The sequence below is a fragment of the Lissotriton vulgaris genome, chromosome 1_1 (genome assembly GCF_964263255.1).
Source record: "Lissotriton vulgaris chromosome 1_1, aLisVul1.2, whole genome shotgun sequence".
NCBI classification, from domain to species: domain Eukaryota; kingdom Metazoa; phylum Chordata; class Amphibia; order Caudata; family Salamandridae; genus Lissotriton; species Lissotriton vulgaris.
The window spans coordinates 1,561,746,295-1,561,766,340 of record NC_141685.1 but is presented as its reverse complement, the minus strand read 5'-3'; the positions used below and the strand labels follow the sequence as shown (position 1 = coordinate 1,561,766,340).

Below are 20,046 nucleotides of genomic sequence, written 5' to 3'. Positions count from 1 at the left end.
TGCATATGGCTATCGCCTAACCCCAACGAGCAGTGTGCCTGTCGCCCCAAATAACTGCTTTCTAAAAGTAGAAAAGGAAACGGAGGAGGAGTGTTTCATACGGGCTCCCGGTCTCCCTTTCCCCCCGCCAGCAACGAACAGCCCCTGTAGAAACCAGGAAATAACCAGAAGTTATAGACAGAGCTAAACAGGGGAGACGTTAAACACCGCCCAACCTCCCGCAAAACATTATGGTAGCAAATCCCGTGTCCTCTAAAGCCCCGAAGTCAGACCCAGGCAAACCATCTCATCCTTGGCCCTTCCGATCCCTCACGTGAACTCTCTGACAACACCATCACAATCCCAGGAGAATCAAAGTTTGAAAGGCGTTCAATAAAGATCAGTCTGGGACAAGTCAAAAACTATGAGTCTTTGCGATTCTCGGCCACACATATCATCTCCCTCACCAACATTACGTCCAGATGTTGTTCCCTTCGTAGATGTAGGAAAACCGCTAGGGAGGGAAAAGACGTCGTTGCCGTACGATAGTCACTAATGGACGTCCCGAGGAGTGAAAAACCCAGAAGATCAATCTCAATCGTGGCAATGGTGATTGCGGCGATACTGTCAAAGAACCAAGCCCGCAGGTGCTCTGCGCTCTAGCCAAGGGCATCAACACTTTTTCCAGCACTGGGTCCTCTTCCTCCGGTATTATATACCTCTTGGGAAAGTCAGGTCGTTGTGGTTCTTGCGATAAATCAGGGTCGGGACTCGGGCGCCCAGTTTCGATGATACCAGCGATCCTTTTGTGAACAATGGCTTCAAGATGTGAATGAAGTGCCCCGATGGCGGCCAAAACGGTCTTCAATGATGGTTCACAGTTCGACCGACCCATCTCCGATCTGTCGATTTCAATCATTGGCGTGTTTCCCGGAGCTCTCGGTTTCTCCGGGGGAATAAGCAAGAGCGGAGAGGACGGCATCGGAGGATGCATCATCGGACAAACAGCCTGAGTGTGTGTCCCACTACCACAAGCAAGGGCCCCAACCCAGCAGATCCCAGGGCTGGCAACCGGGGCGCCCGCCACAGACGAAACTTAAGACCACTCATTCGATATCAAACAGGCCAAGCGACAGCCATCAGAATCGGGCCAGAATAACCTCCACTGCGAGAGACCAGACCCTGTCTGAGGCCGATGTTGTTCAACTGGAACCTGGCTGGGCCAGTACTCGAGGCCCCGGCTCACACGCTGGGTTAGCCCGAGATCAAAAACACAACACAACTCAGTCAAACAGGCTGATAAAATTCCCGGGATTGCACCATCATACTCATCTACACGGTTCATCTACACGGAGGTCGGGCGTACGATCAGGATATATGACAGGATTATCTGGCTGAAGACGGAGGTCGGCGGAGCCAGGAGCCTATGCGGCCATCTTGGTTGCTAGCGTAGCTCCTCCTCCAGTGTAATCGGTTTTAAGGTTAGTATTTGGTAGTGGGAGTTGAGGTTCTGGGGGTAGACTCAGGGGTCCTCCAGGGTCAAGGTTGCACTCTTGTTACACCCTCAGTGACACTAGGGCGGCCGGGTGCAGAGTGCTGAGGCCCAATATTATCCAGTGGGGGGATAGGGGGCCTACGGTTGGTGGCTGCTGGTGAGCAGGCTACTTGACTGTGGGAGCATAGCTCCTGGACTTTAGCTCAGGGCAAATGGGGAAACAAAGTAGCACCAACGGTGCACCATCAGCGTCACTAGGGTGGCTGGGTGAAGGGTGCTGGTTTGACGTCTGGCGCCCTGTTTTCAATAAGGAACCTCCGATTTACAAAGGCTCTTCAAGCTTGGGACGAAGGTCTTCTGGGTGCAACTACCACTTCGAGAGGTAAGTTGGGAATTTAGGGGTTGGTTAGGCACAGTCTGTTTGGGCAGACGAGGCCGTGGGGCGTCTGGTGCAGGGGTGCCTTTTGGGGTCGGATCTTCTTACCAGCTCCTGGTCGCGGTTGGGGGGACCTTCTGGATTTAGGCTGCTGGTGTCAGCTTGAGGCTTAAGCCAGGTCAGGAGTCGCCTGATCTCTGGTCAGGATCGCTGGGGTGACCACCTCTTGGTGTTTGCCCGCTCTTGGCGTGGACTGCAGGTGCAGAGTGGGGCGGATTTGACGTGTCCGGACAGAGCCAGAGGTTGCAGATGAACAAATCCGGTGTTCACACGAGACAAAGTCTTTGGAGTTGAAGGCAGACTGGTCCTCTGGTGTTTTTCAGGGTTGCTGGCTGCAGGGCACACCGGGATTTCACAGGTTCGAGGGGGGAGACAGGCCGGCATGGCTGGGGCCAAGTCAGTGGATGTGTTCCTCTTGTTAGCTGCTGCACGGCTGTTCGGTCCTTCTTCTTGTAGTTTCCTTGTTAGAACCGGGGTCTCTAGTTGTCCGGGGTATGTACCCTTGTCCAAAAAGGGACCAACGCTTCCGACAGGGTAGCTTGGCGCAGAGCAGGAAGGCGGAACTTCTGAGGCAATGTGTAAAGTATTTGTGCAACACACACCAACAGTAACGTAGTAAAAGTACTCACAAAAGGGGCACCACACCGGTTTTATGTAAAAACAAATTCTTTATCTAAGAACTGTGCAAGATCCAAAAGCAGATAAATCCAGTTACAGATAAAGGAAGTAAAGGTTCGAGGCATGTGGGCTGCTAAATTCATATCTTTGCATTAGATCGCCACCTAGTGTTGGGTCCGGATGATCGCACATTGTTGTCCTGGAAGAGTCTTCGAAGTATCCTGAGATGGGTGGCTCCTCCCCTGGACTACAGTGCGCATGGGCATCGGCTCCATCCCCAGATTGTTTTTTTCCGCCATTGGGTTCGGATGCGGTCTCGACGTCTCTCCGTCGGAACCGATTAAACATCTTTTTTTACGGCCAAAAGGCTTTGGGTTCTTTACGTCGGTATTGTTTGCGTACGGTCTCGAGTTCTTCCGTCTCTCGGAGCCGGAATCACCGGAGTTCTACTACTCTTCGGACATCGAGGCCTTCTCATCGCGACTCGACTAAGTTCCCAGCATGGAGCGGAGTCCGTTTAAACTCTGCCCGCTCTGTGGGTCCAAATACCCACATATAGACGTACACCCGGTCTGTAATAAGTGCCTTTCGCCAGACCATGACGAAGGAAGTTGCCGGGCCTGTGCGAAGTTCAGGTCGAAGAAAACTCTTGCGATTCGGCGCGCAGTGCGCCTCGTGGCCAAACAGACGGCCCCGGATCCAGATAACATCTTCGGCGATCAAGAAGAGGAGGACCAGAGCCATCATCTTCAAATCTCCCCGCCTGAGACGGAGGTCGAGGCTGATCCGGAATATGACGACGACGGAGTCGTGGGTCAAGGCCTTGAATACGTCGACGAGGTAGGGGACGACGTTATGGTTTATGGGGCCGAGGAAGATAGCTCAGGGGACGAGCTATGCCCCGAAGTTGATGAACATCAGGAAAGGGTCGCGGGATCGCCTGTCGGCCTTACCCAAGACCCTGTAGCGCAAGCCACGGCCCCGCCTGTCGGCCCGGCCACGGACATACTTGCTGCGCCGATGGTTTCGAAACCGAAACTGAAAGTAACGGTCTCGACTACACCTAAAATGGCCGACCCGAAACCGAAACCGAAAGTTACGGACTCAATCGTCCCTAAGATGGCGGTCGCAACGGCAAAAACAAATAAACCGGCGACCTCATCGACTCCGTCGACCTCCGGTCCGCAGAAGTCGAAGAGACACGGCGATTCCACAGGGTCGAAATCGGCGCCGGAGGAGAAATCCTCTAAGAAGGGTGGCACGCACAAGACAAGCAAGCCTGCCAAGACAACGGACACAGCCCCGGCTCCGACGGGGACATCTGCGCATCGCTCCAGGGACTCGGGGCCGTCCATCCCTCCAAAAGACCAACGGAACGTCGCATCCGAAGGCAGGACCACCTCGTCGGTGCCAAAGACATCGGTCACCGACGCATCTCTCGTGGCTGCTTCACTACAGAGGATTAAAGACAAGGTTTTTTCTTCGTCGACGCCTACGCCATCGACGCAGAAGGCGGCAGACGTCCCGGTCAAACCGGCAAGTAAGCTCCTCTTCCTTCTACCGCCAAAAGTGGTGCCGAAGGCCTTTTCCACGAAATCGACGCCAAAGAAGTCGGAATCTTCTACGGCAGGGACATCTTCGGGTCAACTGCTCGACCCTGAAGAGGATTCAGAGTGTTTCATAGACGCGGACACGGGGAAGTTGACCCTTTATAAAAGGAAGATCACTTCGCAGCCGGTGGAATCCTACGTCATTCCCCTAAAAAAGAAAAAGTTTCCACAGGACGCCTCAGGCCTCATGGAACCTATCCAGCCTCCTCTGGGAAGGAGCCCAACACCGTCTCCAGACCACTCTGAAAGCGAGGGCTATGCTGAAGATGAACAATACACGTTCCCAGTCAATGAACCTGATGCACAGCCAGATTCTTATTATGGCATTGGGGACCAAGGCACCCAAGATGTGGGGCAAGACCCACAGACTTTCAGTACACGTGCATCCCCTACAGAGGATTCTGCTGGTTTTCATGCACTCATTGAGAGGGCAGCTGCTAATCATGATGTGGACATGCATGCTGACCCAGTTGAGGAGGACTTTCTATTCGACACATTTTCAGTTTCGGAAAGAAATGTAAAGACCCTGCCTATGCTCAAAGGGGTCCTCAAGCATGCTGCGGACATCTTTAAAGAGCCTACCAGGGCGAGGGTGGTCAACCCACGTATTGAAAAAAAGTACAGACCAGCGCCTGCAGACCCTGCATACATTCGAGGACAATTGCCCCTTGACTCCTTGGTGGTAGCAAACGCACGCAAGAGGGCCAACTCCCAAACAACGGGTGAAGCTCCTCCCCCGGATAAGGAGTCCAAAGTGCTAGAGGCAGGAGGCAAAAGAGTGGCTGCACAGGCTGCCAATTTTTGGCGTATTGCAAATACACAGGCACTACTGGCACGGTATGATAGATCACATTACGACACACTAGAGCAGATTGTAGAACACCTGCCTCCGCAGTTTCAAGAGGGCACCAAAATGATTATACAAGAAGGACAACTGATTTCCAACGCGGCCATAAAGTGCGCACTTGATGTCGCGGACACAGCCGCTAGGGCCATTAACACCAGTGTCATGCTCAGAAGACAGGCTTGGCTCCGCATATCGGGGTTCAAACCTGACATTCAAACAACCATACTTAATCAACCAGTCAATCCTGATAGACTGTTTGGTCCAGATGTTGACACCACCCTGGAAAAGATTAAAAAGGACACTGAAACCGCTAAATCGATGGGGGCCCTACAATCTCAGCAGTTTCGTGGCAATAATTTTCGTCGCTCAGGTGCACGTGGAGTCACCAGAGGTCAGATGGGTCAACAGTCACAGTTCCCTAGAGGTGGAGCACAGTCCTCGTACCCCAAACAAAACAAGAGGGGCTACAGGGGAAACAGCAACAAAGGACGTGGCAAAGGAGGCAACAATTCACGCTCCTCTGCCCCGAGCAACCAGTGACTCTCTGTCACTGCCCCCCGACCATTTAACACCTGTCGGGGGGAGAATACAGCAGTTCCTGCCCGTCTGGATCAACATCACCACAGACAGGTGGGTGCGACAGCTTATCCAGTACGGTTATTGTCTAGAGTTAAAGTCCACTCCACCCAACATTCCACCAAGGCAAAGACCTATGTCCGCAGAGCACTTGCACTTATTGCAGCAAGAAGTGTTGGTGATGCTGCAAAAAGGGGCAATCGAGCTCGTGCCAGTGGGGGAGGAAGGCACAGGGGTTTATTCCCTGTACTTCCTCATTCCAAAGAAGGACGGATCTCTCAGACCAATTCTGGATCTCCGTCCCCTCAATCTGTACATACTGTCAGAGCATTTCCACATGCTTACACTGCAACAGATTCTTCCTATGTTAAACAAAGGAGACTTCTTAGCAACCTTAGATCTCAAGGATGCTTATTTCCACATTCCGCTACATCCGTCCCACAGAAAGTACCTCAGGTTTACTATCCAGGGCACGCATTATCAGTTCAAAGTCCTACCCTTCGGAGTCACAACTGCCCCAAGGGTGTTTACCAAGTGTCTGGCGACAGTAGCAGCGCACCTCAGGAGGCAGAACATCCATGTCTATCCCTACCTCGACGACTGGCTCGTTCAAGCCAGGTCGGAACAGCAGTGCGCCGCGGACATGTCGACTACCATTCACCTCCTTCACGACCTGGGTTTCTCGTTGAATTACCCAAAGTCACACCTTCAGCCGGCACACGTCCGGCAGTTTCTGGGTGCAACAATCAATACCCTGACAGCCTCGGCACAACCAAACCAGGTCAGGATAGACGGCATACAGTCTTTAATCCAGAAGTTCAGACCGGGACACTCACTTCCAGCAAGAGTGTTCATGCAGTTGATAGGCATGATGGCCTCCTGCATCTTCATAGTCCCTCACGCACGGTTGCATATGCGCCCGCTCCAGGAGTGCTTAGCAAATCAGTGGACACAGGCTCAGGGACAATTAACAGACCTAGTGTTGGTTACCAGTCGGGCATACAACTCTCTGCATTGGTGGACTCCACACAACCTTTGCAAGGGCCGACTGTTCCAGGAGCCAGTGCCACAAGTTATCCTGACGACGGACGCATCTCTCCAGGGATGGGGAGCACACCTGCTCACTTACACAGTGCAGGGACTATGGACGACGCAGCAACAGAAGATGCACATCAACTATCTAGAACTGATGGCGATCTTCATGGCACTCAAGTCCTTCATTGTACATCTGTGCAACAAAGTGGTGTTAGTCCGGACGGACAACATGACCGCGATGTACTACATCCAAAAGCAGGGGGGCACCCACTCACCACAGCTGTCTCACCTGGCTCAGAGCATGTGGAAGTGGGCCATTCAGAGGAACATCTTCCTCATGGCAGAACACCTCCCGGGGAAGGACAATCAGATGGCGGATCTGCTCAGCAGATACAGTCATCAAATGCACGAGTGGGAGATACATCCATCGGTACTCCAGCCGTACTTCCAAAGGTGGGGGCGTCCAGACATAGACCTGTTCGCCACAAGGGAGAACGCAAAATGCCAAAGCTTCGCCGCCAGGTTCCCACACCCCCAATCGCAGGGCAATGCGATATGGATGAACTGGTCAGGCAAATTTGCTTACGCTTTTCCCCCGACACCCCTGATACCACTGGTGGCGAGGAAACTACGGCAACACTCCATGACACTCATCCTAGTTGCTCCAACGTGGGCGCGCCAAGCATGGTACACCACGTTCCTCGAACTCTCAGTGGTCCCGCATCAAAGACTGCGCCTCACGCCCAGACTTCTGACGCAGAACCATGGAGAAATTCAGCATCCAGATCCGCAACAGCTCAACCTAGCGATCTGGCTCCTGAAGTCTTAGAGTTTGGGTACCTAAACCTACCTCCTGAATGCATGAACATCATCAAGGAGGCGAGGAAGCCGTCAACCAGAGCATGCTATGCCGCAAAATGGAAGCGTTTTGTCATTTACTGTGCAGACAATGACATAAACCCGCTAGATGCATCTATCCCTAACATCATTTGCTATCTGTTACACCTTTATAAGTGCAAACTAGCGTTCACTTCTATTCGGATACATCTATCCGCCATCGCAGCTTACCTTCAAAATAGGCAGCATCTCTCAGTCTTCAGGGTGCCGGCCATTAAAGCGTTTCTGGAAGGCCTGAAGCGAGTCATTCCCCCAAGAACACCGCCAGCTCCCGTGTGGAACCTCAATGTGGTCCTCACAAGACTGATGGGACCACCGTTTGAGCCAATGCACTCGTGCGAACTGCAATTCCTAACGTGGAAAGTTGCTTTCCTAATTGCCATTACGTCACTAAGACGAGTAAGTGAGTTGCAAGCACTCACGATACAAGAGCCATTCATCCAAATTCATCCAAATAGGGTAGTACTACGCACTAACCCCAAATTCCTTCCAAAGGTGGTGTCACATTTTCATCTCAACCAAACTATCGATTTGCCTGCATTCTTCCAGAACCCACAAACAGTGGCGGAAAGGATGCTCCATACGTTAGACGTACGGAGGGCATTGATGTACTACATAGACAGGACACAACACTTTAGGAAGACAAAACAACTCTTTGTTGCCTTCTCACCACAACACAAGGGCAACCCAATTTCCAAAGCAGGAATAGCCAGATGGATTGTTAAGTGCATTCAAATCTGTTATCATAAAGCCAAGCGCACTTTAACAATACCCCCAAAGGCACACTCCACACGCAAGTTGGGGGCATCCATGGCTTTCCTTGGAAACATTCCTCTAGAGGACATTTGCAGAGCAGCCACGTGGGTTACACCACATACCTTTACAAAACACTACTGTGTTGATGTACATTCCAAACAGCAAGCGGCTGTAGGGCAGGCTGTTCTCAAGACACTTTTTCAGGTTTCTGCAGCTGGCACGGGCACCCGCCGCTGATGGAGGGACTGCTATGTATTCTATGCAAAGATATGAATTTAGCAGCCCACATGCCTCGAACTGAATATGCTACTTACTAGTATGCATCTGTTCTTGGCATGTAGGGCTGCTAACATTCATATCGCCCACCCTCCTCCCCGGTGCCTGTCGCAGCTGCAGATATACTATTGTATTCAATCATTAGCATGGACATCCTTTACACTTTTCACTCCATCCTTTGCCACAATGGCGAAAAACAATCTGGGGATGGAGCCGATGCCCATGCGCACTGTAGTCCAGGGGAGGAGCCACCCATCTCAGGATACTTCGAAGACTCTTCCAGGACAACAATGTGCGATCATCCGGACCCAACACTAGGTGGCGATCTAATGCAAAGATATGAATGTTAGCAGCCCTACATGCCAAGAACAGATGCATACTAGTAAGTAGCATATTCATTATCTTGGACTAGAAATTGTGTAAGGTTCAAAACTAGTAAGAATGCACCATCTATAATCCACAGGCGTCAGTCACATGCCCACTGGGGTGTTTGATACGCAGTTCCTAGTGGGGTCTGACTTCCAGTTAACCATCATTAGGGCAAGACCATCCCTAGAACGCAGTCAGTTGTGCACTGCTCGCTGCACCCGCAAGTCTTTTCCACTTTGGATGGGACAGTACTTTGTAGGCAGGAGCAAAAGGAGGTTAGGGCTGGACAGACTACCCGGTTCAGGCAGGAAACACGGGGTGGAGCAGTCTCTGGATTAAGGCAGGCAGTGTTTTATCTTGCAGGGCAATGTCCAATAGTCCCCGGCGGGCCCGCTATGTGATCACGAAGTCCCCAGTCTGCCCGTGATTCAACCACGGCTGTCCCTGGTGCTGGCAGTAGGACTCTTGCAGGGGGGTAGGATTAAGACACGATGCCCTGTGCATGTGCAAAGTGCTAGGATTAGGCTGTGAGGGGTGTCCTGATTACCATCGGTGCAGTCTCTTATCATTCGCGCTCCCGAGGAGGGCAGTCCCCACAGCCCGCCCTGGTCAACTCTCCCCACACACCTGCTCACCTTACTCACTGCCTGAGGCCGGGGCGCTGACTCAAAGCTTCCCTGGACACTGGAACTTCTTGCGACGGTGCACGGAGGGCTGGCCAGCCTTCCCGGGTGCGCTTGCAGTTTCTCTCCAGTTGGCAATGCCGCCTCGCTGTGGAGTCCTGGTCGCTAGGCGACGCCTCCTGCCAGCACCAACCCCAGCCCAATATCCTCCTGATGTCACTGGGGGTTCCCTTCGGTGCCAGCCCCGGTTCCCCGGGCCGGCGTCGGGGATTTCTGGGCTAGCAAAGTTGAAGTTAATGAGGCCGTAGGATTGCCCGGGCCTGCAGCCGTGATCTTGGGGGAAATCGGCGCTTTCCGGTCACAGCACTCTTCGGCCACAGCGCTTCACAGCGCAGTCCGGTCACAGGCAGTGATCCAACAGTGAAAGGGTGACTCCCGTGCACCCGCTCCTTTGATCACCTGGGGAGCGAGCCACCCGTGCCAGCAGCGGTGATTACAGGCATGCAGCGCTCTTTCTTCCGCAGCGCTTCACTGCAGCGCCTTCAGGTCCTGAGCGGCGGCGGTGGTTTTGGGGTGATATAAGCAGCTTCACACCCAGCGCTTCAACTCCCCCTGCAGCGCCACGCAGTGCAGTCAGTAGATAGGGGGAATACAACTTTGTTGCCCTCAAGGGTCCCTCTCCCTGTTTCTCTCCAGTTTAAAAAGACGTTGTCCTTATGAGTTTGACAGAGGCAGTCTTAAAAAGATTGTTGACTCCCGGCAGTTCGTATGAATGCTGTGGAGGCACTCTGGAGATGTTTCTTCAGTCTCCTCTTGCAGCACAGGATCAACAGGCAGTTGGGCAGCTCAGTAAATGGGGGCAGCAGTTCCTTGGAGCAGTCAGCCTCCTTCCAAATGGCAATCCTTCCTGGCGCAGCAGTCCTCACTCCCGAAGAGGTTCCCCGTAGTCCAGCAGTGTAACAAAGAAGTGAGGCCAGGACCCTCCCTTATATATCTTTCAGTCTAGGGGCTAGAAAGTGGTAGAAGTCTCTGGAAGGGTCTGGGGGCAGGGGCTTCTGGAAGAGTCCATGGAGTTCTGGTATGTTTCCCTGCCTTCCCTTACCTGGCTGTCACAGTGACAAGAGACAGGCCGTTTAAGCTACAATGTATGTATGTATGTATGTGTGTTCTTATATAGCGGTCGACTTACCCTAGGGCATCTCGGCGCTTGCATTGGGAACCCGTCCTGGCTTTTCCCTGTGAGATAACCCGTACTGGGTATCCCCAAGGTGAAAGCCAGGCATCCCGCCGCAGGGGCCATTGTGGAGATTAAGCAAGCTATTGCCCGGAGTTGCAGAGTATGAGCCCGTGATTCGAGCAGGCACCGAAGCGAGAATTATCAAGTCCGTGGACAATTGGGCTCAGGACCCTGCCGTGTCGGGAATTGAACCCTGGTCCTGGGTCTGACCTCTGCTTCAGGGTATGCCTCCTCTGACCAGTGAGCCACACTTCTCCACAGTGGGCAGCCCAACACAGCCCATCCCAGTGGAGAAGGTGTGAATCACCACTCCCACCTCCCAAGCCAGGCAACTATCCGTATGCAGACAGGAGGGGAGGAGGGGGGGGGGGGGCAGAGTCTGCAGTGCCCAATCTAAGTGTAGGCAGGAAAAGGTCCACTTTCTAAAAGTGGGATCCCTAGCGTAGTAGTGCCCAAACACAATATATCATTGGAAAGGGTTCCCCGCCCCGAGTCTAACAAGACTAAACATGGCAGGCTTATTAGGTCCCTGTTAGAAATTATCTCATAAGGGGTGCTCCCAGTGTTAGCCTATTGAGGATTAAGCCTTACTGTGGTAGCAGGGGCATGTGGCAGATATGCTAGCGTCATATGGTTTTAGGGGAGAGCACCTGCACCTTAGCACTGTTTAGCAGTGGTGAGGCGCCCAGAGTCCTAAGTCCAACAAAAAGGTACAGTGAAAATGGGAGGCGCAAGTGCAAAAAGGTAGGGGAAGACCACCCTAAGGCTGACAGGTCCAACATTCCTCTTGTCTGAGGAAACAAGGTTCAGGGGTGCCCCTAAATGCTAGATTTATGTGTTAGAGGTAGGTAAAAGGCAGGGACCAATGTGTCCCTTCCCTTGGGTGGGTACACCCCCTATTATGCCAGTAGAGGGGGGGTCATGAGCCTGCCCCTGGTTGGCTGTGTCCCCCATCTGCAAGATGGCGGTAACTGGGAGTTGTGCTTCACCTCGCCTCCCTCACCTGAGGAGTGGAGATGGCAGAGGTGGGCACACATCTCTATCTCACCTGTTTTTCCTGCTGGTACTACCGCCAAAAGTGGGGATCAGAACCAGTGGGGACCAGTTGCTGAAAGCACCAAGTGGCCTGGGGAAGCTCACAAAGGCGGCAAGCCTTTGAAGCTATTGCAAGACCCATACTCAGACGCTTTGCACATTTGGGAGTGTTTAACAAATGCAATATAGGGGGCGGGTCACTCACCAGGGAAACCAAGGTAATGCATCAAGGGTAAACTGAATTGAGAGCAAATTGAGAAGATATTTGCAAGGTAACGTATGCAGCAACTGGATGTATTTGCTAAAATCTTAAGACAAATCTTTCATTTAGAAGCTGACTATTATTTATTTTGCTGGTTGCTAAAGCCTATACACCTGATTAGCTAGAGTAGAAAGCGCAAACACCAAAGAGAATAGGCTACTTTAATGAGCTGACTTAATGCTGGAATGTTATTAGCTAAGAAAGAGACAAACGATGGAACACTGTTGGTAAAGGTCAGTCATTTCTTTCACAACATGATTTGATTCCTTACAAAATGATGTTCGGAAAAGCAGTCCAGTTTGTGCAACTTATTCTGTAAGATGTCATTGTAGGTGTCCAATATAGTTGATCGTTTACTATCTGTTTGTATATGTATATACATATATATATTTAGAGCATCAGTAAGCATCTGTTGGTTTTTCAGTAAAAAATAATTTTGACAAACTTTTCCTTTGCTCTAGGAGACTATGGAAGTGCTATTGAGACTCTGGTGACAGCTATTTCGCTAATAAAGCAGTCCAAAGTATCTGCTGATGATCGTTGTAAAGTACTTATTAGCTCCCTACAGGACTGCCTTCATGGAATCGAATCCAAATCGTACGGTTCAGGATCAAGGTAATGGCTTTTTCTATAACATTGGGCCTTAAATGCCTCATTTCCCCTCTACATGGTGGTACTTGTTGTGAGAAGGTGGCCTGATATGCAGTGCTCACTATTCTAGTGAACACTATGTATCAGTCCAGCAACCCTTATTGATGATTGGTTGTAAGTCAACCTTATAGACCAGCTATCCTAGTAGCGTGGATACGAGCAGTCTAAGGCTAAAGACTCGAGAGGGCGTGTTAAGCCAGCTGTTTACCACACATATACCCCTTGAATACCAAGTGAAAGGACACCACACAAGTGTTATGAAAATAAACAGTTATTTATTTAAAGATCACAACAGCCCTGTACTCTTTATGAGGACAGGGTACTAAGCACAAACCAAAACTCTTACAAAAATACTTAAGTTAGCACAGTATATACAAATGCCCGAGGGGCACGGAAAACCATATACTCTGAAAGTGGAATGCGAAATTACTAGCAGGTAAGTACAGTACTAATAGCTTTTGGGATCGCTAGGACTTGACTAGGGAATCGTTAGATTACTTCTAGGAGGCCTAGGGGACTCGGGTGCAGTGTGTGCACTCTCACGCGAGATGCGGGACAAAAGTCTATGGTAGCTAGGAATTAGAAAGTTAGTGTTCTCGGGCGAACCCGACCTGGTAGGGAGAAAACGAAAGTAGATTCTGACCCTTGGATAGTGAGGCTATGCTGGGGCACCGAAATGCCGAAGTTACCTAGCCCAGGGGCTGTAGCTGCATAGGTCTGAAAAGACGTCGGGAATCCTCGTAGACGGACCAGGAGCCGGAAGAAAAGATGCTGGCCGGTGACCAGTGAAGAAAGTTCAGTTGGATCCAAGCCTGGATCTCGAAGATAGATGACACCTGAAAGCAGAGGGGACCAAGTTCGAGACTACTAGCCAGTAGTCAGTGGGCACCAGGAGGGCACCGGATGGTAGCCACCTCGACTAGGTGAGTGGGTGACGCTTGACTCGAAGATCTCACGGACCAGGAGGCGTTGTCGGCGACCAGGATGGAGGATCGAGCTGTCCCACGAAGATGGAAGCTGTCGGCGTCGCTGGACCCAGGATTGGGCAACAAAGCCTTGGCAAATTCAAGCCCACGCGGTGGACCTAAAATGGCGTCTGGAGTGGACCAGGAGGGTCCGGGGTGCCTCTCTTGAACAAGGAAGCAAGGGCCAGCCTGGAGCAACCAGACCAGCAGTCGTGAAGTCGTTGGGCGTCGTTCAGAAGGCCACAAGCCAGCCGGCTAGTAGCCAAACAACGCGGTGCACAGCAAACAGCAGAAGGGCCCCACGCCGATCGTGGAGATGCAGGGGGGCTGATCTTGGGTGCTGGAGCTGCGCAGGGTCGGGGCTTCTCGGACCCCAAAGCACTCACCAGTGGAGGACATGGTGGGCTTGCAGTAAAGATGTCGTGCAGTCTTGGCGATCGTCGGTCCCTTGAGGTCTCGTCGCACTCACGGTTCTCAGCTTGGCTGTAGAGGTGAGTAGAGGTCAGAGGTGCCAGGGAAGCCGGGTCTCGTCGAGCTGGGTCGTCGGATTCGTGATGAAGGACTTGCAGCAGACCGCAGTGCTCTTTAGGATGGTGCCCGCTTGGTGCAGGGTGACTACTCCTTAGCCACAAGGGAGAATCTTGAAGAAGAAATCGTGAAGTCCTTTCGAAGAAAGTGGTATCTTGATTCCAAAGATGATCTAATTTTAACAGGGGGCCCGCTCCCATCTTTATACTAAAAAAGGGGGCTGACCCGGTGACTAGGTCCTGCCTATGGGTGGGACTAGGTGGGGGGTGGTTACACCCCTCAGCCATGCTGGACTTCCCCAGGCCAGGGGCTGGTGTGCCCCTGGAACTGGTTCAGACCGGCCTATGCGTAGTGAGCACCGGGGTGCCACTCAGCAGTCACCTTCCTGTAAAGCCCTGCCTACCCAGGATACACAAAACCATGTCTGGGACGGTGCTAGCACCGCCCCTGACAGGAAACCCTTTGTCCAGGCTCCCCTCGCTGGAAGGACTCCCAGCTGCAGGGGGTCAGACTCGTGTCTGTGGTGGCAGCATCCATTTTGTGGAGCTGAGGCTTCAGTTAACTTTAACCGGGGTTCACAGTTACATACATGTCGTGTCCCTCTAGAAGGGTGGAATGCTAACCCCGTCGCCAGAATTGGCGAGGGGTTAGTATTCCAATTCGTATGACACCTTACTCGACATGTTTTGATAAAGCAATACCAAAGTTAGCATTTAACCGCGAGGGTTATAATGCACTTAAGAGTATATGGTATGCGATATCATGGAACAGCTATTAGGACTTGATTCCGCAAGCTGCAGACAGGCTCAGCTCGTGCCAGAGCACCATCTCACACGATTCCAAGCACTCTGCCTTCAGGATTGTCAAGGCCTGCCATAGGAGTGACTGATAGGAATCTGTGTGTCCATTTTAGGGTTAGGTATAGGTATACTATACCTACAGCAAAGGGTGATTACACGACTTTGCCCCAGCTGTCATGCAGCCAGTTGTGTCAAATTTAGGAGGCCAGCCAGGGGTGGCATAATACATGCTGCAGCCCCTGGCAGCCCTGGGTACACCCATGCCCTGAGTTACAGGGTCTGATAGGGTGGCCCAGTACCAATTGGAAATGTACCTAGGGTACATGGAATCCATTTTAAAGAGAGAGCAGTAGGCCTGGGGTCCTGATTGGCAGGGTCCCAGGTCGACTATGTCCAAAACCAGCTAAAACACAGGGCAAAAAGTTGGGGGCAACCATAGTCAGGATGTACCTTCCTACACTTGTGTTGCCACATTGATAGTTTAAACACTGCACTTCAGTAGTTGCACTGATACTGAACAGTGAAGTTCTTTTTGTATTTAATATATGCTTGATATAATTTGTAATAACTGTATGAACGGGCCATAAATTGTCATAACATTCAGATAGATGGACTACCGTCAGTGTATGAAGTAAATCAGAGGAACAAACCTTCTTTGCTGTCTTTGTTCCTTCTGCAAATGCAGCACCAACTATTGCAATACAAATATATTTGTGGCACAATGTTTTTACAGCACAATACATTGATTTTTTTTATATATATTTAGAATATTTTCCTGGTCGGTGATCTCAAACATTTTATTGGATCTAAAAAACAATATTATATAGCTTTTCTTTTCAACCGGAAGGCAGAACATACTTTGTCCGAGGCACTGCTGACTGATTTCACTATATGTATAGATGACCTTAACCTGTTTAAACTGTGCCCATCCATTTCTTTATTGCCTCCTAAAATTGCATTTCAGTGTACTTTTCAGTCTCCCAAAAGTTAATATCCTTTCAAAATTATTTCATGCTATGCAGTGTTAATTATTCTGCTTCCTACCAGTAATACTGGGCACTTGTGGTTGTTTATATAGCTTGTATTCCCAGACATGAAGGTTGCATCTTCAAATGGGTAGAATAAATGGAGTTTGCTTATTTCAAAATGTTTTCCAAAATGTTAATCAATAACTAAGGAAGCATTCCCTCTTTACATTCATGCACACAACTAGAAGGACATTAAAAACTAACACTGAAATTATTTTCTCGTTTCAGATTAGTGAGAATGGTAAAATATTCAAGAATTTATTTTAAAAAAAATCTTTAATACTGTTCTTTAAATCAGAGGATTCAGAACCCACCCATTAAGTGTGTCAACATTGTTTGATTTTCTTCTCACTCCAGTGGGAGGAGTTTCTTCTATCTAAATCACCCACAAGTTTACGTAGATCCGCACTGATCCATACAACTATCTTATATCTTGTCCTTGTCAAGGAAAATGTTAAATAGGACTTGTAAAAGGATCACCCCAAATCGAGGCTCTATTACTTCTTTTTTTACTTGTACTCTCGGGGGGAAAAAACCTTTAATATGCATCTGTACCCTCTTACAGAATCACTTCTGCAGATGTTAATTCTTTATGAAATTACTGAAATTAACACCTTCACAATCTATCCATCACGAGTATTTTGTGAAGAACTTATAGTTTATTTCTAAGATTTCTTCTATCTGTGATAAAATTGCTTTGGAACTCATCCAGCGCCGTCTTTGTTGGACACTTAAATATTGCCCTGTGGCTTGATTTTATACCCTTCGGTTATACCTTATCAAAAGCTACAAATCACTTTCCATATGGTTCACAGCTTCCCCCTCCCCTCCCCAATCACCCTTACATTCTTTGTCTTGAATACCCCCATGTTTTCATCATTGTCTCTGCTGCATTAAAATAAGTAGGTACTCCCCTGGTTACAAACAAACGTTTTCTCTACCCAGCTTTTCAGGTGAAATATTTTATATTGCTTTTTTCTTCAGTTGGAGTCCTACTTCTTGAACTGTGTTGCCCAGCAGATATGTTATTTAATGGAAACCAGCAATGGTGTAGATCATGCCCAGTTCAGTTTTTAACCTGGTCACATCACAGAGGCCGTATTAGCTGCTGCCTTCAATCTTAGTTTGGCAGCTGCCTACAGCATTGTCACTTCACTGATAACCATTATTATTATTTTTTAATGTCATTTAATACAGTCTGCCACAGCCTGCTGCTTGATACAGTATAACAAATCTGTCTCCGTGAAATTTGTAATGACCTAGTTCAGGTATTTCTCCAATATTCACATGTTTGAATCATCCCAGTTGCTGGACTTGGAATCCCCTGGTGTAGATATAATTTGAGTAGTACAGTGGTAAACCTACACAACAGTAGCATACTCCCATCATTATAAGCTATCTAAAATTCAGCAGTTCAGAGCAAAGGACAGTCTTCACCTCTGGCCACACATTGTGTGAATAGACTTCCTTTAGCTGCACTCAGTCAGATAAATGGATTTATTCATATTCTTTCTCAACATTTCTGAGAGGAATTGACATCGCCTCATTAGTTTACTAACCTAATACATGAGGCCATACTTGAGTTTTCCTAAAAAGGTATGTTCAAAGCATGTGTGCTGTAGATACACCTCCTTTGCATACTGCTGCCATCTAGTGTTCGGTCATGATGTTGGCAAGTTGTTTTTCTTCAAAGATGTCTTTCCAATCATTAGGTAAGGTGACTCCTCCTTTTGGTGATAGTGCGCATGGGCATCGATTCTATCGTTAGATTGTTTTTTTATGCTATCTGGTTCCGACGTGTATTTCTGCTCTCCGGTTCGAACCCATTCTACGGTTTCTCCTTGTGCGCAATCAACTCTACCCTCAACAGTATTGTTCTCAAATGTGTTTCCTGTTCTCCGGTTATTGAATCGATCTGGAAACTCTATATCTTCAGTCTGAAACATCAGGGCAACCCTCTGGACTACTCGCGTTGTTCCACCCTTCCGCCGATGGAACAAACTCCATTCCAATTCTGTCCTCAGTGCTGCGCCAAGTACTCTTTCACTGACCTACATCAAGTTTGTAAGTTGTGCCTATCACCGGAGCATACGGAGGAAGACTGCGACGCCTGTAAGTCGTTTCTGTCTAAGACAACGCTACGTGATTGTCCGGTTCGACGACGTGAAATGCAACACCAAAGCATTCAACACTCTGGACATCTTGTGCGAAGATTCAGAGCATGAAGAGTTTGAAGTGTCAGCGGCAGAAGAGGAGGCCACCTCCATACCAGACTTAGATTCTGAACTCGAGATTGATTTGGAGTTCGAAGACATTCCTGCGGGACAGGGTGCCATGAGTAACAAAGACCCCTTGCCCCCCAAAACTCTTCCCGAAAAACATAAAGCTATGGCACCACCTGCCTTCTGGCCAAGGTCTGCACCGAGACAAAGTTACCCATGCCCCGCCTCTTGGCTCTGCACTGAAACAAATCCTCAAGCCTTCCGGCTCGGGACTGAGCCGGCCAAAAACATCTTCTGATCCGAAACCCTCCGTTTTGAAGGACAGAAGTGGTTCGGCGCCGTACTCTGGTTCCAAGGACAAGTCTGCTTCAGGGTTGAAACCTTTGCCTCCCAAAGGCAAATCTATTACAGCACCAAAATCAGTGGTCAGCCTCTCCGAACCAAGTTTAGACTTTCTCAAGGCTAAATTGGACCCTAAACAGAAGAAGATTTATATCCATTGTGATATGACATCTTTCTGCCAAAATACCAGTCAAACGCTAACTTTCTTCAGTGGACCCTATAGTTAAAATCCATCTGAAAAAGAAAAAATAAATGACCACCAGCCCCGCAATCACTTCCACCACCATCTTCTCCACATTTACCAATTCAAGATCCCTTACACACAACACCTCAGGGATCTTCACATACACTACTTGAAGGGGATGATATTAAGGTAGAAGACACTAATTTGCCTGTAGACCCATAGAATGATTACACCATTAACCATCCATTAGATACTGACCCAGACCTTTACACTGCAAAGCCATCACTATCAGATGATAATGTGACTTATCAAGAACTGATTACCAGAGCAGCAGAGTACCATGGGATGGCCTTACATAAAGAGTCCTTAGAAAATATTTTTATTTGAGGCACTTGAGTTCGCACACAGGTCAAGTCAAACACTCCCTATGCTGAAAGGCATGATGAGGCATGCAGATGATATTTTCAAAGACCCTGTGTGAGCATGTTTTTTTACTCCCAGAATCGACAGAAAAGAAAAACCTTGTCCATCGGGACCTGTGATTATCAAAGGACAATTACCTCTTGATTCTCTAGTGGTGTCCAGTGCTCGCTAAAGTGCTAATTCACAAAGATCTGGTGATGCACCTCCCCCAGACAAGAAATCTAAACATCAGAACGAAACAGGTTAGTATTAGATTCCTTACCTTAGAATATCCCCAGGCGTCAGACTGGATCCGGAAAATTTCGCGTAACAGTACCCCTGCGCGTCGGTAGGTGTCATCTGCGGCTCCACGTCCGTCGATGGCGACGGGATGACGTCGTCGGAGTACTTAGACGCCGCCCTCGCACGGAAGGAGGTCGAGGGACCGGTTGCGGGGCCGGAGTCATCACAGCTCGGCGAGTCGACACCACTCGTCTGGCTCCAAGTCCTCAGGTAAGAGGCACAAGAAGTTGAAGAGGTGACATCGCTCTTCTAACTCCCCCCGACGCTCGCGCAATGCGGCCAGGGGTTCGGGTGACACCCCCCACGCGGCTCCGCCGCAGGCGTGGCGATCTGCTCCATACCCGCCGGTCCCTGGGCAGAACGCGACGCCGGAGGAGATAGAAGCCTTCCTCATGGCCGTGAGGTCGCTCTCCTACGTCTGCCCGACTGGGAGCCCAAGCGTTCCAGATACTTCGGCGCCGTCGTGTGCTTCGGCCCCGGCGCCGTCGGGTGCTTCGATCTCGGCGCCGCAAGGCCCCACTGGATCCGGTTCTGGATACGGGTTGCCTCTGGTAGACCGCACGACGCCGT

General features: G+C 49.9%; 1 protein-coding gene across 4 annotated transcripts in view; it reads left to right on the top strand.

The window, feature by feature from the left end:
• Positions 1-20,046, top strand: part of CPSF6 (cleavage and polyadenylation specific factor 6) — a 392,748-nt gene that overhangs the window by 249,008 nt on the left and 123,694 nt on the right. For all 4 annotated transcript variants that reach the window (XM_086918040.1, XM_086918046.1, XM_086918044.1 and 1 more), the window contains one exon: positions 12,513-12,666. In XM_086918040.1, the coding sequence (XP_086774166.1) occupies positions 12,513-12,666 (154 nt within the window). The remainder of the gene's footprint in view (positions 1-12,512; positions 12,667-20,046) is intronic.